The sequence below is a fragment of the Melopsittacus undulatus genome, chromosome 6, assembly GCF_012275295.1.
Source record: "Melopsittacus undulatus isolate bMelUnd1 chromosome 6, bMelUnd1.mat.Z, whole genome shotgun sequence".
NCBI lineage: Eukaryota > Metazoa > Chordata > Aves > Psittaciformes > Psittaculidae > Melopsittacus > Melopsittacus undulatus.
The window spans coordinates 42,233,669-42,249,943 of record NC_047532.1 but is presented as its reverse complement, the minus strand read 5'-3'; the positions used below and the strand labels follow the sequence as shown (position 1 = coordinate 42,249,943).

Here is a 16,275-nt window from a genome sequence, read left to right as displayed (position 1 = left end):
TCCATCCAACTAGGGCAGAAAAAGACCAAGGAAAATAGACTTCCTGGCTTACACTTGGGTGATGATATGTGTGCTGTACAGGCAGCAGGATTTATAACTTGTTTGATCTGTCATAAGGTGCTTGGAAGAGGCAATCAAGGATACTCAAGCAGATGGATGAGGAAGAATTTCAAAGGGAAGTATGAGATTCAAAGCAGGTCTTAAACATGGGTACAGAGAAGGCAGAATCAAGGAGAGGAGGAGACAAAGGGTGCAGTGAGGTCTTCCAAGACAAAGTGGAAGGGTGGGAAGAGAACAGAGAGATTAGGCATAAAATCTTTAAGGCTCCCTCAGTCAGAATATATGTCCTTATGAAGGACTATTTTACATGCTGTTTTCCAGTGAGGAAACAAAACTCACATCCCAGCAATCGGGTATCTTCCAGTTGAGTTTTGAGGATTGAAGGTGAAGAAACTCTTTCAACAGCTTTTCCTCTACCAAAAGAATAAAAAATAAATAAATCAATAAATAAATAAAAGGTAGGGATTAGTTAACGGCTGAGCCCAGGAAAGATTCCTCACGATTCTTCTATCAGACAGACCTGGTTACAGTACAAGCAAAATACCACTCCTGAGAAACTGGTACAAGTGGAAGAACAGTTTTACTCTTTAATGGCAATGTTGAGTGCAGAGCAATCTGGAAATCCTGTAGAGATTCCAAAGACTGCACCTGTCTGTGAAATATGATGCATTTTTAAAGTCAAGTCAGTGTGACTAACAGGGTTCCAGCCCAGAACACTTCTCCCAAAGCTGAGATTTGCACAAAAATATTTGAATTGTTTCTATTTTCAAATCAACCAAAACCTTGATTTATCCTCTGGAGCAACGTATGTGACTTTGGAATATGCAATCTCATCTTTAGTAACTGTTCCAATAGCTACAAAAGCAAGGGCAGATGCTCCCATCTGCTATGTGGCACTGGGTGGAGCAGAACAAGCCAGTGCCCCAAAAGTAGGCTGGCAGATGCTATGTCTCTACAACACCTAGTAGCGTCTCTAGGGAAGGCAGACCCCTCCACACATACACAACTCACATGATGGTGTACCAAACTTAGCATATGTGCACACTTACTTAGACATCACTCAGTTCAAGCAATGGGCATTTTAAGGCAAGAGGACCTATGGAGAGAAAGGACAGATCTGGGAAGCAGCTGTTCTATACAGCATGGTGCCTTCTGCAGTATGTGATTTTCAGATGGAAATCTGTACGGTTGTTTCTGCTTAGGAAAATGGGAGATCAGCCCTTCACCTTTAGTCCCACTGGAGAAACCACTACTGTCAGCAAGAGAGGTTCTGTGCTGGAGCAGGCACAAAGGGAGCAGGAAGATAAATGCAGGGAAGAGCTCTGCGTGTCTAGAAGGTAAGTCACGTACATATTTGAAGTGATCATTAATTTGGTACTCCCATCCCAAGAAGCAGATTTAACCTTCTAGCCAGTAAGTTACCTACATAATCCTCACCACTGCAATATCTGAATACCATAAGAGCTTTAAACTGGGTATCCAGATGATCAAGTTCACAAAGCCTAGGTGTAAGGCTGATGGCTTCAGGCTCACTCAGGTTTTCCTGTGTGTGGAAACTTGAATGTAACAGGGTTCCACATATCAGTTCTACCTTTCAGAATGAAGGTGATTTGTCAGGATTAGCCTCAGGGGTATTTCTAATACCTTCCCTTTATTTGTGGTGATTAAACAGGATTGAAGATATCTTCCTATCCCTTCGAACTCCTACATCATTTCCCGGGGATTTATATAGAAGGGAAAATGCTGTAAGGCAGCTAGTAGCTAATATATCTTACAAGGACAACATAAAGTCACTTTATTAATACAAGTTTAGCCTTCCCCAGGCTTGTAATTGTAGCTCTGTGTTGCTGTGTGGATCTTGCCACATTAACACTAGACCAGAACCACCCCACTGAAATTTATGGAGAATAATGGAAACTAATTGTATGGTTTACTGTCCAAAAGTCAAGGGAGAAGACTTCCACACTTAATGTAATCATCTCTGCTTCAGTGAGACAGAGGAAATGAAGGTGCCCTAAACATGACAAACAGAAAATGATATGTACAAAAATAGGGGAAGGAGCTGCATAATAAAGCTGTCTTTTGTAACTGTCCAGGGGAGACTGAAAAGGCTGAAAATGAATTGCAGCAAGGATGACTTTGAAATTTTCAACTTGCTTAGCTCCCAAATTCACACCCTCATGCACAATTTTCAGACAAAAAGCAAAACACAGATGCCCAGGTGTTCTGAGACAGATGACAAGACCTTTATGCTTTTCCTTTGGGGTTTGTTACTCATTCACTCTATGATTGCAGCTTAAAGTTTCATAACTGGGGGAGTTAAATTAATAAGATAAATATAATTATACATATGAAATATCAGTGATATTTCATTGGCAAATATATAAAAGGGAGTACCTCTTTAGACCTAACATTTTATAAAAATGGCTTGATTTTCAAAGGTACTGGACAGCTGAAGACTTCCTGAAATCATGGAAAGTGAGGGACATCTTGTCTCTAAAACAATGCCCAATAGTTTCTTGAAGTGCTTACAACCCAACCTTCAATTTCCATTTTCCCTTTCTTTCTTTTGACTATAAACATTTATTTCATCTTCTTTGAACAGTCTATACTAATGTCTAAGAGAAATCTTGTAATAATTCTGGTAGAAGAAGGTGTGGTTTCAAAGATAGTCTGTGTTTTTTATCTTGAATAGAATCAAAGATCAGTCTGGAGTAACAGAATGGTTGAAGTATTAAGGTGTTAAAATTTCAAGAAGCATTATATACTACTAGTGAGGAAAACTAAAAAGCTTATTTGAATTGTTTTAATCCATTCTAAGAATATTTTAATGTCAAAGCAGATTTTATCAAGACTTAACATCTTGAGTAAGCTTACAGGGAACCTCAGCTAGTTAATGAACATTGTTATAAAGATGCTCTACAAATATAATAGAATACATAGAACATGCTATGAGAAGATATTCCTGCATTTAGTAGTTACTTTTTCAACAATGTGGGAATATTTTCTTCTTTCTTTAGGTGTGAAGGGGCCCTTACTGAATACTAGCAAAAGAATAAATTAAGGCATTAAAATAAAGAGAACACAAGTGTTCTAATGCTACAGTCCTGGGGCACCCTGAGGTGATTTGTCTTTTTCACCTTCCTTCAGTGATCTAGCAGCTGCCCTTATTTCCATGTTAATATTAAGATTCAAAGATTACACATTCACATATATGTGTCTCCTCTTTAGACTAGTGCAACCTATAATATTACACAGCAATGTCCTTAGGCGAGGTGTGTCACAAAATTAAATTTCCGTATAAAATGGTAGACACAATTAGGAAAACCAAAAACAAACAAAGAAATTAAGTCTTCTCGGGAGCCTCATTTGTCTCCTACATACATAATCAGAAAACAGAAGTCACAGATTTCAGGTATTGAAAACTGGTATCCAGAAACAAACCTCTAAGATTAGTATATTGCCAGCAATGCAAATACACACTTCGTGGGATTTTGAAAAAATTCTAGCTTTGACCCAATTTCCATCACAACCACAGCCAGCACCTCTTATGCTAGACCCAGCTTTATAAGTAGTCGCAGATAGCACTAATCATCTTTAATCAAAACATCAGAATAAGATCCCAGATTTTTAGTATTATATTTTCAGATGTTTAGATTTAGTGATATGGTTGAATACATTCTCAGCCCACATATCTCTAGGAGCACTGCTTGACACCATGAATGTTCAAACATGGGGCGTGATCCTGTTAGGTGTTGGTGATTTACCCATCTAATTCTCACAAGGTACCTGGTTTGTTAATAAACAAACTTAAAACTCAAATGAAAGCCAGATTTTATCTCACACAAAATAAATCTTCTTTTGCATCCTATCTTGAAATCACATATCTTAAAACTAAAGACAGTAGCTAAACTTTATTCCCTTCTTCACTAATGATTAGCAAGTTGAGCTGCTCATCAGTGAGTGTCACATGGAATAAAGGTGTTCCAAAACTATACAAGAACTCAAGGATAAAATATTTTGCCTCCTGTCTGAATTTCTTGTCACACAGCCAGACTATATCTAGCATTAAACACATACTTAAATCATGCAACTGTAAGTCTCAATCAATGTTACTATCACGCAATATGAGTTTGACATGATTTCCAGGTGGGTAGTGCGAGGACTCTAAGTTACATCTATTCCTGATACTTGAAATATCTTAATACTCTCCTAGAATAAAGCAGCACTATTACTTAAAGTCTCTAAAAATCCAGTTGCTATAATAAGAAAGGAAGGAAGGCACAGTGATGATGCAATCACTTTTGAAGACCACCACTTTTAAAGACATAGGTATAGCACAACGTATAGTACTCAACGACAAGACATGAAATAGCTACCCAGGTTTGAAATATTACACTACATTCTTTAGCCTTTTCCCACTTTTTCAAACATTTTTAGTTGTCAAAAGTTTTATTTCCATATCTGGAACTGCTAGGTCTATTGGATGTAAAGCAAGTTGTGATTATCCTTACAGTGTATCTGACATTGCTATTAATGCTTTAAACTTACTACCAGCAAATTTTTGCAGTTTCATCTTTTTAGCAGAACATATAAAAGCTTTGAAAATTCCACATATTGATCTCCACACACACATGTGGTGATTACTTAACCAAAAGGATGTTTTTTCAGTTCCTCTACAAGTTGGCTCAGTAACAGTACATTATTAATAATGCTTCAGCTTATACTTTTTCAACCTGTTCTCCATCTCTTCCATCTGTCGATATACTAAAATTGTGTTTACAGAATCAGTCATTTTCTAACCCCCTTTTTTTTTAATTCATCCAAGACAAGTCATAGCCTTTTTTTCTTTTTTCCATAAAGAGACTACAAAACCCCAAAACTAGAGGCTCAGCTCCGTTTTCAGAGCTGCTGACATAACTGTGAAGTAGCTCCATTGGTTTGAAAAGTGTTATTTTGGTTTTGTTTTTTAACAAAGGTGAATTTTATTCTCGTTACTATTCCAGTTAAATAAATGCCTTTAGTTCAGTTCACTTTCTCACCAAACTACAGTCTGAGGCAACCCTACAGTCTGTTACAACATTAGTAGGTAAGAGTACATAAAACCCCTGCAATATTCAATGGGGAAAACACAGTCAATAGTGATCTGCATTGGATGCTCAAATGGGAGAGCAAGAAAGAAATAATTATGGTGCTGCATCTAGTGACTATTTCTGGATAATCTACCAGCTTCAGTGCCATATCACCTTCCCATCTGCCAAGACTGCAAGGCCCCAGACTCATGGCTGTCTACAGAAGTCGCTGTAGGAGTGCTATTTTACACATCAATTTCTTTGTGCAGTCAGAAATGGGGAACTGTAGAAGTTTGTCCTGCTCAAGACCCTGAATTCTCTCTCCACATGCTGCATGAAGCAGGTGGGAGATTGGCATAAAGAAATTAAGTCTTTACAAACAGCTCTCAGGGCTGTAACTTAAGCCACTGTTTTCATTGCCATTCAATAGACTTGGCAGAATAAACACTAGTTGAAAAATTGTTCAAGGATCTCAAGATTTGGCCCCAAATCAATGTGTATATAAATGAGTTCATTTACGACTATGTTTTTATGCCAGATTTAATGTCAACAGCCTAACGGTGCGTTGGATTTCATTTATAGGATTTATTAATTTTTATTTAATGAACAATTTCACAAGGCAATTTAGATGATTACAACTCTGAAATGTTTGCAGTGAGGACCAGATCTTGCCAGCCTCACTTGCCTGTAGTGCCACTTATATCTAAAGTAATTGAAAACAATTGTACATTAACAGTACCAAAACAAACAAGTTTGAAAACACTTAGCCTACATGAGGAAAGGAAGCATAAAAGATACTTCAGTCAATTCTGAGCCACATGTCTCCATACAGATGGGTAGAACTGAATTTACTGGAGTAGACTGACTTACAGGGAGAAGCATGGCACATCCTCACAGGACTGCACCTTTGGATAAAGAATTGCCAATGTGTTGTTTTGGCTACATCAGATTATCCCTACAACAAACCCCCTAATGAGGTCAAAGCTAAATATACTAAAGTCTCACCTTGTCACTTCAACAAATTTGAAAATTAAAGCCAGGGAACATTTCTTTTATTATGTACGAGAGTGAACCAAAGAGGAGATTATTTAGCTAAAAGGTTATCAGCTGAGTAATATGTCTTTTTATATTTTTGGTGGTAGAACATTGCTTTCTCCTTCTGATTTTGGGATCATACTACAAATGTTTTCATTTATAATTAATGATATTGTTTAGATATTTTGTGCTTAGGGGGCTAGAACGTTCCCAGCACCAGTGCCCCAAAACAATTACCGGCATCATGTTCAGTTTACTTGCAACTCCCCTTCGCCCAGCAATAATTATATTTCTTTTGTGTGTTTCAGAAAGCAGAGATTGTTTACCTAAAATTAATTTTATGTGATTCAAAAGGAATAGCAAAGCATTTTATAAGGGCAGGGGAAGGGGGAGGAGAAGAGAGCATGCTGCAATTGTGAACAGAAGCTTAAACAAGAATGGGGAAGACTTGTGCTTTCAGCCAGGGGAAGCATCATTACAAATGAAGTTTTGTTTCCTTTGCTTGCTGCAGCACAATGACAGCTTTGACAGACATATGGGTTGTTTAGAATTGTAAAGCTTTTTAGTTTAAAGTGCTTCAGGAATATATCTAGCTGCAGTATATGACTTAGGCATTTTTTATTTAGCTGTATTCTGCTAAATGTAGTTTGTAATTGGAACACCTTTCAGTCCACCCATAGGAAAATCTGTTTTGGTCTACTTCTGCATTGCTGAGCTGTACATGCAGCAGGTCCTACTAAGGCCATACATTTTATGCTGCACATTACCATGCCTTTCAACACCAGCTGTATTATTGTCATTCATTTCTGTGGGAACTGTAAGATACTTGAGGCTGTCCTGTCTCTGAGCAGATAATAACAACCACAATGTCTTTATGTCATTTAAACATTCTTCCAAAAAAAGAAAGAATAAATAGGGTCATGCCAAGCCGTTTGTTTTCAGGTTTTGTGTCTTACTGCAAGTGTTCCAGTTTCAGGTCTGTCATAGTGCTGCAAGGTTTTTCTTGAAAATGTCATACTTTGTCATTATGGGCTTGGTGTGCAATGTAGCTGTTACCTATGTTACATCTTTTGCTTAGTTTAAAAACGTGTTGGTTTGGTTGTTTGGGTTTTTTTAATGTCAGAGCTGTACACTTTGAGACAGATCCTGATTCCAGAGTAAAGCAATTTGCTTGAATTCTACTAGGTGATACCAGCATGGCTGATACTAGACTGTTGCTGATTATGTGATCTACAAACTAAACGGTGTGCTTTCTGGCTCATTAGTCACTGCCAGTAAAGGTTTTGCAGAATGCAGAAACAACCGCATGTTGCAGATAAGAGATGGGAAAATGCTAGATCTGTAAATCACTAAGTACTGTTAACTAAACCAGAATAGAACTTGGGTTTTCTTTGCCCAAGTTTTCTTGGTTCTAGTCTATAAAAGGCACACGAAGATGAAGCATTCATCAAACCCAACCAAACATCCAGAGAAAATCTCTAGGAAGACAGGAGGCTGTATTTTCCACAGGCTTGGTCACTGCTTCCTTCTATTCTGAGATGCATAATCTAACAGACTAAGAATAAAGCATTTCCTTCAGTGCTGGGCGACAGTACTGCCCCATCTTATATCCATCCTCCATATCCACTTCCTATCATCTACTCTGTAACTGCACCCTTGAAGCTACCATTTGTTTACAGCTGTAATGACACTTGCTACAGTAGCAGACCATCCTAATTAATGATTCCTTACTACTATGTTGAGTGGAAGGTCTCGTAAGATATCCTGGCACTGCTAACATCTTCCCCATTAATAGCTTTGATTTAAAAGTCCCTATGTGTCATTTAAACAGTGAATCAGAAGTTTATTCTCAAGCTACTATGTTGTGTCAGGTATTTTGCTGTTCCCTGGAAAAAACCTTTGAGTGCTGGTGTTACTTCATATAGGGTGAAGCTGCCTTATGTGGACCTCTGCATCAAAGATTTAATTATCAGTAAATTAACATTACCTTTGGAAGGTGTCTGGGGCAGGGGGAGAGGAGAGGGGCTGGGGAAGGTATAAAAGGCTCATCTATAAGAACAGTGGACCTAGCAGAGACAGGAGAGATTAAAAAGGAGCTATGAGAATGAAACAAAAGTTACATTTTCTGACTTTTCTTTGAAAATTTAAAAATAATCTTCTGCATGAACAAGAGTCTCCTGGGTACCAGCTTCAGAAGTAACTTAAAGAAAATTCTCATGTCATTTGTGGTTGATGTAATATAAGTCCTTTTTTTTTTACAATATTTCAGTGAGATGCAGGATAGAAAACTGGACTCCCACTCACAGGCAGACTTCTTTTTTTATCACTTTGCACACTTGTCAAAGAATATGTCTTTTCCTTTTAGAATAATGAGAGCCTATCCACAGGATTTCTTTGAGCACAGCCTCTGTTTCTCCATCCATGATGTAAGGGCAGTGTTTTGGAAGACTTATTAATAAGTAGTTATAAACACTAAGTTTAAATAAACACATGAAAATCCTGACTATTAATAAGAATTACGTGGGGTCAACACTTCGCTAGGTGTTTTTCTAGCATATTTTTCCCCATTACTGAAGTTGTGTAGGTTGGCCTTGTAATTCTGGGTTTGTAATTCTGAGTTTGTAATTGAGCCTGCATTTAAAGGCAGCAGACCAGATAATCCTGACAATCTTCTGCGGTGCCTCTGAAATCATGTTGCCAGGACTGGGCTGCAGAATTTTGGTTTTCATTTTGTTTTTAAACAATTTACAATAAAATACCCGATGAGTACTTTTGCCATTGCATGGTTCACATTTTTCTCCCCATCTCACAGTCTTAAGAAACTTGTACATGTATCTGAGCTTTGAAACTAACTAAGAAAGATAGCCTGCTGTTCCTAGCCAAAAACTGCAGAATGTCAGAAATGGAACAGGAAGAACATGTGGCTGCTTCTGTCACTCCCAACAAAATCTTGAACATTTTGTTTTATTTAATGGGTCCTCTTTTCATAAGACAATTCAAACCCCGATGGGGGACCTACATTAGGCTGCTGACATTTTTATGCTAGTATAATTATTATGTCCTTCTACAGTCTGTATTTTATTCTTGCAGAATTTCTCTCCACAAGGAAGAGTTTATTTAAAGGTCTCAAGGTGGAAAACTAAAAAACCCATAATGGTTCTTCAGCATAAGGTAAGGTGGAGGGCAACTTACTTGGTATAACTGTGCATGGGCTGGTTTGCCTGGCAGTTGATGGCATCAAATAGCAGATGGACACAATGCAATGGAGAAGAAAGAATCTTCCTACGCTAAAAAAAAAAAAAAATCTTGGGGGTGAGGTAAGAGGCAGGTTTGCCTTTCTTCTACATTCCATCAGGCAAAATATAATGCAGGTTTCAGCCATTTAAACCAAAACACAACTGCGGATATTTGTAACACAGAATGTACTGCAGTATATACCTCTGTATCACTCCATTAATCTCAAAATTGTAACAGTTTGATTTGATTACACCATGCAAAAGCCTACCCTACTGCTTTGTATTCAAAATAAACAAGTTTTGTTTGGGGTTGTTTGTTTTTATTTTAAAGAAACAGACCTCAGTGGAGTTGACTGCTAAATGCTTAGAGGTTAAGTTTGGGGGGTTTTAAGGACAATCATATCTAGACTCAGATGCACTTTTAAGCCAAGGTTAAAGCTAGCGCCTTGAACATGTGTCTTTTTGTTGCTAAGCAAGTGCAGATCTGAAATCAGAATAGAGCACTTGGGATATAAAGAAAGTAAATCCACCTCCTCAGATTTAAAGACAATATTGCCTTGGTAACAGGTAACAAATGTGAAGTACATGGTTAATTAAGGCTTCCAGTTATAACAGCGACAAAACAGAAATGAAAATGAGAAGCACTGTAGCAAAATATAGACAAGACTTCAATATTCAGGTAGCTTGAAACAGAGCAGTATACACCTTTAAACAACTGAGAAGACAGCTGTAGGTCAGATGGAAACAATGAACAGAAGTCTGGAAAACTCAGTGGACTGGAGTGCTCTCAACAGGGTGAGAAAGTGTTCAGAGAGCTCATGCCCTGTTCACTGGTGAGTGAGAGGAAGAGCAATGGGATGAGAAGATGAAGTTATCTGAAACTGTTTTAAGAAAAGAATGTGAATCACATCCACGGCTTTTAAACTGTTCGTCTGCTGTCATTATGTAGAAGGGTTATACAAAGTTGAAGCAGACACAGATACCAGTGCTGACCACATTTCATTTATTCTTCCTCCCCAAGAGACTTTCCTCTTGGGAAAAAAATATAAGACTTGAGCACAAGGCTAAGTGTTATGGAGCTCGAAGAACTGAAACAAGGTCCCTTTAATACAATAAGCAACCACTTTGACAGCAAGAAATGGAATATGAAAACAAACGCAAATTAACAGTAGATGAAATGGACCCAGTTTACATAGTGAAGCATACAACTCACTAAAATTAAATGTGAAGAAGAGGCCAATGAGTTTTTCCATAAATGTTAAAATCTTCTGAACAAAATTGCAATAAAGGACTTTGAAAATCTAAAAGTATATATATTAAAAAAAAAAAAAACAGGAGGAATCTCTCTACTGGTGACATTGCTTGAGAATGCCATCATAGTCATAGCAGACATTTCTAACTCACAATTATCTTAATTAACAAATAAGTAACTAATTAAATTGGAAGCTTTGAAATAGAAAACATGAAAATATTTCCTTTTACAATACACGATGTCTACCCCAAACTGCAAGATATGGATTGATCTTTTTTTTTATTACAGAAGCATCAAACTCTATTTATGTGACATAATTTTCAACAAATATGAACGCATTACTGTGTAGAGGAGTAACACTAGGCATGTGTACCAGACCACTCAAATATCTATTTGTGTAGCAGGAAGCTGAATCTCATGCCACAGCAGTGCCAGCTGACAGACTTAGATCACTATTGACAAGCCAAAGAAAATTATGCACTTCCATTCTGTGTTTAGGCAAGTTTGCATTCAGATATTGCACTGACACTTGTGAACAATGCCATTTAATTCTAGACTTAAAGGATTTTCATCTATGTAAAGGATACAGAGCACGAGCAGCAGCACCGTCACTTTACACATACCCAAAATTAAGTGTTTTAAACCAGTTTGAGGGAAAACTCGTAAAAAAAGTCAAAGCAGAGAATGCTCACAGCATCTAAAGTCAAGCTGCTTCTGTGCTAGAATACTGAATTAGGTGCCTAAATTATTGCAGATTTTGACTGTGTTTTTGTTACTCTCTAAAAGGGAAGATAATAAGTACTTGCCAGATTCACAGAAATCTGGAGGATGGATTGTTTTTTGCAAAGGTCTCAGACAGCACTTAGTGGTAGGCATTACTCATGATTCTGGGACTAAGCTAAATATGACCCAGTAACCTACAGTTGAAAGACAGGATCAATCTATCTAGTTACAAATCTTTTAAGACAGCCAACTGGTTTTGAATGTTTTCAGAGTCACAGCGATAAAATACCAGCCACATTCTCTTTACTTGAACTATTCATATAACTCTACAGCAGCACTTTTAAGTAGATACGGAAATCTAGTTACTGATCACTTGTAATGCTTAATTCAGTTCTGAGAGGAAATGGCCTACATTTCACGGATACATTTCATTAAAAAACTGTTTATTCGTTTTGTGTTTTGTAAATGCTTTAGCAAAGAGATATCGATGGAAGCTCCCAGGGTAGTACAATGAATTGGAAGTTGTTACCAATTTCCAACAAAATGTGACCAAAACGACATTAGTACAGTATGCTTTCCTAATTTAACTGATAGAATCATGGGGAAATTGGGAAAGAATGAACCAAGAAAAGTTATCATGTGCATCTCGTTGTCTTAAGGAAGGCTCAAAAAATAGTTATTTTGCATCTGGCAGACATTTGCCTAACTCAAGCCTTAAAGATCTCTAATGACACTTTATAGCCACCTAAGAAAAAATCTGTTCCAATGATGCTTTGTCTGCATCATAAGGAAGTTTGCAGCATTTTTGTTTTGGTTTTTTTAATGTCGTGTCTCAATCTTTTTTGTTTCAGTTTATGCTCATTGCAATCTGTCCTACCACCTGGAATACAGAAAACAGTTTACACCCTTCCTTTCCTACAAGATCCTCAAAGTTTTCAGAAACAATGTATTCCCCCCATCAGCTTTTCTTTGCTTCATCCTCTAAACTACTTTTGGCTTGTGTCGTTCAGTTGTATCTTGTTCATGAGGCTCTGATCATTCCTACTGCTGGTCTGCATCTTGCTTTAAATGCAATGCCCAAAACTGAATATTATATATTCAGCTAAGCTTTTACCATCACAAGTTACTTGTAAGAGATAACTGAAAGCTGTGCATACCAAAGCCTTGATTTCTATGTTTGTTTTGTGGAACTGTGTGATCTTGGTCACTCACTGGTTGGCTTTTAATCCAGTATAGCTCCTACCTCTGTCTTTGAAGACAAATTGTCCCTCATTTTGAAATGAACATTTGATAACAACTCAGAATGCATTACTACAGCTTGTCTTGCACTCCAGCAGCCACAGCTCCAGCATTTGCCTACCCAGCTTGTCAGAATGCCATGAAAACAGGCTGGCCTCCACAAAGCTCTGACAGTATCTGACACCTACAGCTTCTTGCCTGTCCACAAAACATGCTGTTCTATTGTAAAAGAAAATTAGACTCATTCAATGTGATGTGTGCTTAGTAAACGCACACTAACAGGTTTTTTTTTCCTTGCTATGTTCAAGTTGCTTACAAGTATTTTATTTTTTCTTTTTTTTGAGCTGCATCATTTTTGAAGCCACTGTTTTTGTTTTTTTCATCTGTTTCCTGGTATTTCATCCACCTTACACTAGTTTGCTGGACCTGAGGAATAATGGCTCAAACAGCACCATAGACCATTTGTTTGCTGTCCTTGATCAAAATTCAGCAGCCCTAGCTGATCCAGAAGGTTCTCATCTCTTGAATGTATTAAATTCTTTCTGCCTGTTTCCTGTCTTCCTTTTCCAGAGATTGCATCTGCCAAAAGGAGTTCACAACGTAATGCTTTTCACACACACACACACACACCGACCTTCCTAAGCATGATTTATCCCTTTTCTAACAATATTCCAGCATATCCCATCAAGGCTCTATAACAGTAAGTCAAGATCTTGGTAAGTATTAAAAATTCTGCAGATAGATCTTGTGCAGGCAGCTAAATCAGATATTCAGGCAGTAACACAGGACTTGCTAGATGAGATGTGGAATGGAAAGGGAGAAGCTGAGAGGAAAGGTTTGGAAATTGTGGAGTTTTTACTAAACACTGTGAAAAGGAAATTAACATCTCCTACATGTAGAACACTGGAATGACACAAGCAGTGTTTCACAGCATAGGCCAGAGAAAGATTATCATCAAATATATGCTTGGACAGTGTTTGTTGTACGGTATGCCGAGAAAGGTGTGCAGGGCCCTGTGGTCATGTGCCAGCATAGAAATGCATCTTTAGCTAGAGGCAAAAGAAAACCTGCATGAAGTTACATATACAGCTGGCAACCACAGAACTAGAACTTTAGCGGATGCATTTTGGCATACAGTTATGCCATACAAACAGTTACTCAGCCTTCTGCTTTTGCTTCAGTTTTCTGGGTATTGCCCTCTTTCAAACTTGTGTACTGGAGAATTATGAAATAATTTATGATGAATCACTTTCTATTTAATAGTTCTGTACAGCAAGTTTGTTAATTATTACTGAATTTGCTTTAAAGTTCTAGCCCACATCCACAAAAGCAACAATAACTATTTTATATATACACATAAGTTTATAAGCTTAGCTAGAAGCCAATAATGAATAGGGCTCTGACCTGTACTTCACAGGTGCACACAGGATTGAGGTCCTTTTTCACCCCTACAGCTTCTATGTTTTATAACTTTTCCTCTTTTAACAACACAGCTGTAAAGTGCCTTGGGACTTTGTAGAAAAACACTATCAACATTCATGCTATTAAAAGCATTACAGGTTACTGTAAAATTTATTTACGCTGCTATTATTTCCCTTTAAAAGTTTCATGTTTTCTCTCTTTAAAAGAATCATGTTTCCAGGTTCAGAGTGGCTGGGACATCAAAGGTAACAAGTTATGATAGATCAAGCAGAAGGCTGTGGCAGGCTCATCTTCTTTTTCCCTTGAAGCAAGAGAATAGCAAATGGCAGCCCCCTCTCCGCTGGAGAGAGGTGCCCATGGATCTGTGCAGGGACATGTTATCTTCGTCCCTTGTTTAAGCTGTATTCCAAAATATTACAGCACAAAGTCGTGTAACAGTCTACTACCATGCACACATTCTGGTTTTACTGCAGTTAGGCTTCTACAAAACTCAAGGAATTTTATGCTGAATATATTGCTGTCATCAAGATGGTTTATAAGGGAAAAGGATCCCCATTCACAAGAGTCAGCAGCGCAATAGGAACCAGTGTTAGCTTCACCAACAAATAACTGCACATTACAAAGAGGTACAAAAATCTATGCTTTTGTTTTTTGGCTTTACAGAGAAGGAAATCTAGATTAAAACTCTATGACTGAGTAAGGATGGTCTCACAGCAGCTGTAAGGAAGGAAGATTTTGTGAAGAAAATAAGCTTACAAGATTGGGGGTCATTTCTAAACAAGTGAGTAGGGAAGTGAACTACCTACCAGTTCATAATACACTGGCACATGCATATCAAAGAGGAAGTTAATTCCATAAATACATATTAAAGTCACTAGGTCTGAACACTTAATTTATTTGTATGCTCAGCCACAATTTATTTATAATCTTTATAAGGCCTTGGGAAAGCAGGTCAACATAAATTATTCTTCAATCTATAGTCACATCATAAAGTAGATGAACACGTATTCTTAGCTTTTCATTGTTTTTACATTAGTTACCTCAGCAATCTGATGATGATGTATTTGTGAGCTACCAAGTGTTTTTCCTGATTTTTTTTTTGTTTTTAAGAAGAAACAGGAAGTTACAGGGATGGGACAGAGAAAAATTTATAATTAAAGTACAATCAAGGGAGGGGATAGCGCTGTTAAAGTCAGCTTCAACTTGTTTCGTATGTGGAATCAAAGAAATAAAAAACAGTCTACAGTCCATGGCTGTTTCTGTTACATTAGAAAAGCTGTATTTTTTCCATTTAGAAAGGTAATTGTTGATATGGTTGTTTGCAAGACGAAGTCTGTTCTCTGTCAAAAGACCCAGTGTTCCTTCCACTGAAGTCAATGGCAAAACTGAAAAGAGCTGTTACTGTATCTATACAGTCTCTTTATCGACGGGACCAGAGATGAAAGAAACAGGAAACACCTTATTTCCAGTATTTGGAACGTCAATATAAAATACTAAACTTTATTCAATCATTTTCAGTTGCTGAATTTCTAAGTTTCAGTCTTTATTCTCTATATGAAATAATCTCACCTTAAAACCTACATCAGAAACAACCTCTGATAAGACACTACTCCACAGTGGTTTTGTTCCAGAAGGAAAGCATACATTACAAATACTAACCATTAACTGATTTGTATGCATAGTGTCCCGTAATCTGAGCATGCAATTATTTTTACATCTTTCAAAGCAAAGAAGGAAGCTGAAGTCATGTTAGAAAGGCTGTTTTCATTCTGCTAAATTGCAGCAACATGTTTTCCTCGCCAGCAGAAGCCAAGAGAGCTAACGTCTTTTGAGGGGTACCAGAGGAGCACATGTACTGTTACCTCTGTAGTGATCCAGCCTTGGTCTTTCTTTGTTTTGTCAGTTTGCTTGCCTTTTTAATTATCTGCAATTGGAGACAAAGGTCTACAAATTGCAAACTCCTACATACGTTTCTCTGTAGTGTATTCAGTTTACAGATGTGGAAGGGGTTCCCACCTCATGTTTTCAAATATTTCATTTGGGCTAATAGAAGTGTTTAGTTTTCCCTACACACCTTGCCTGGAAAGAAATCTTGGAAGATGAGAGTCAGAACTTTGACTTGACATCCTTCCTTTAGAAGACAATTTATATTCAGGGAGTTCATTCATATTTAATAATAACATTTCAATGTTAGTAGAAAAGCAGAACAGGATTTCCCCTTTTCTCTTAAATTTGA

The 16,275-nt window shown here is 37.5% G+C and overlaps 1 protein-coding gene across 1 annotated transcript in view; it reads left to right on the top strand.

The window, feature by feature from the left end:
* Positions 1–1,266: 1,266 nt before the first annotated feature.
* Positions 1,267–16,275, top strand: part of SPATA16 (spermatogenesis associated 16) — a 148,681-nt gene continuing 133,672 nt past the window's right edge. Inside the window, exon 1 of the mRNA XM_031047077.2 lies at positions 1,267–1,397. Coding sequence (XP_030902937.2) covers positions 1,267–1,397 — 131 coding nt within the window. The remainder of the gene's footprint in view (positions 1,398–16,275) is intronic.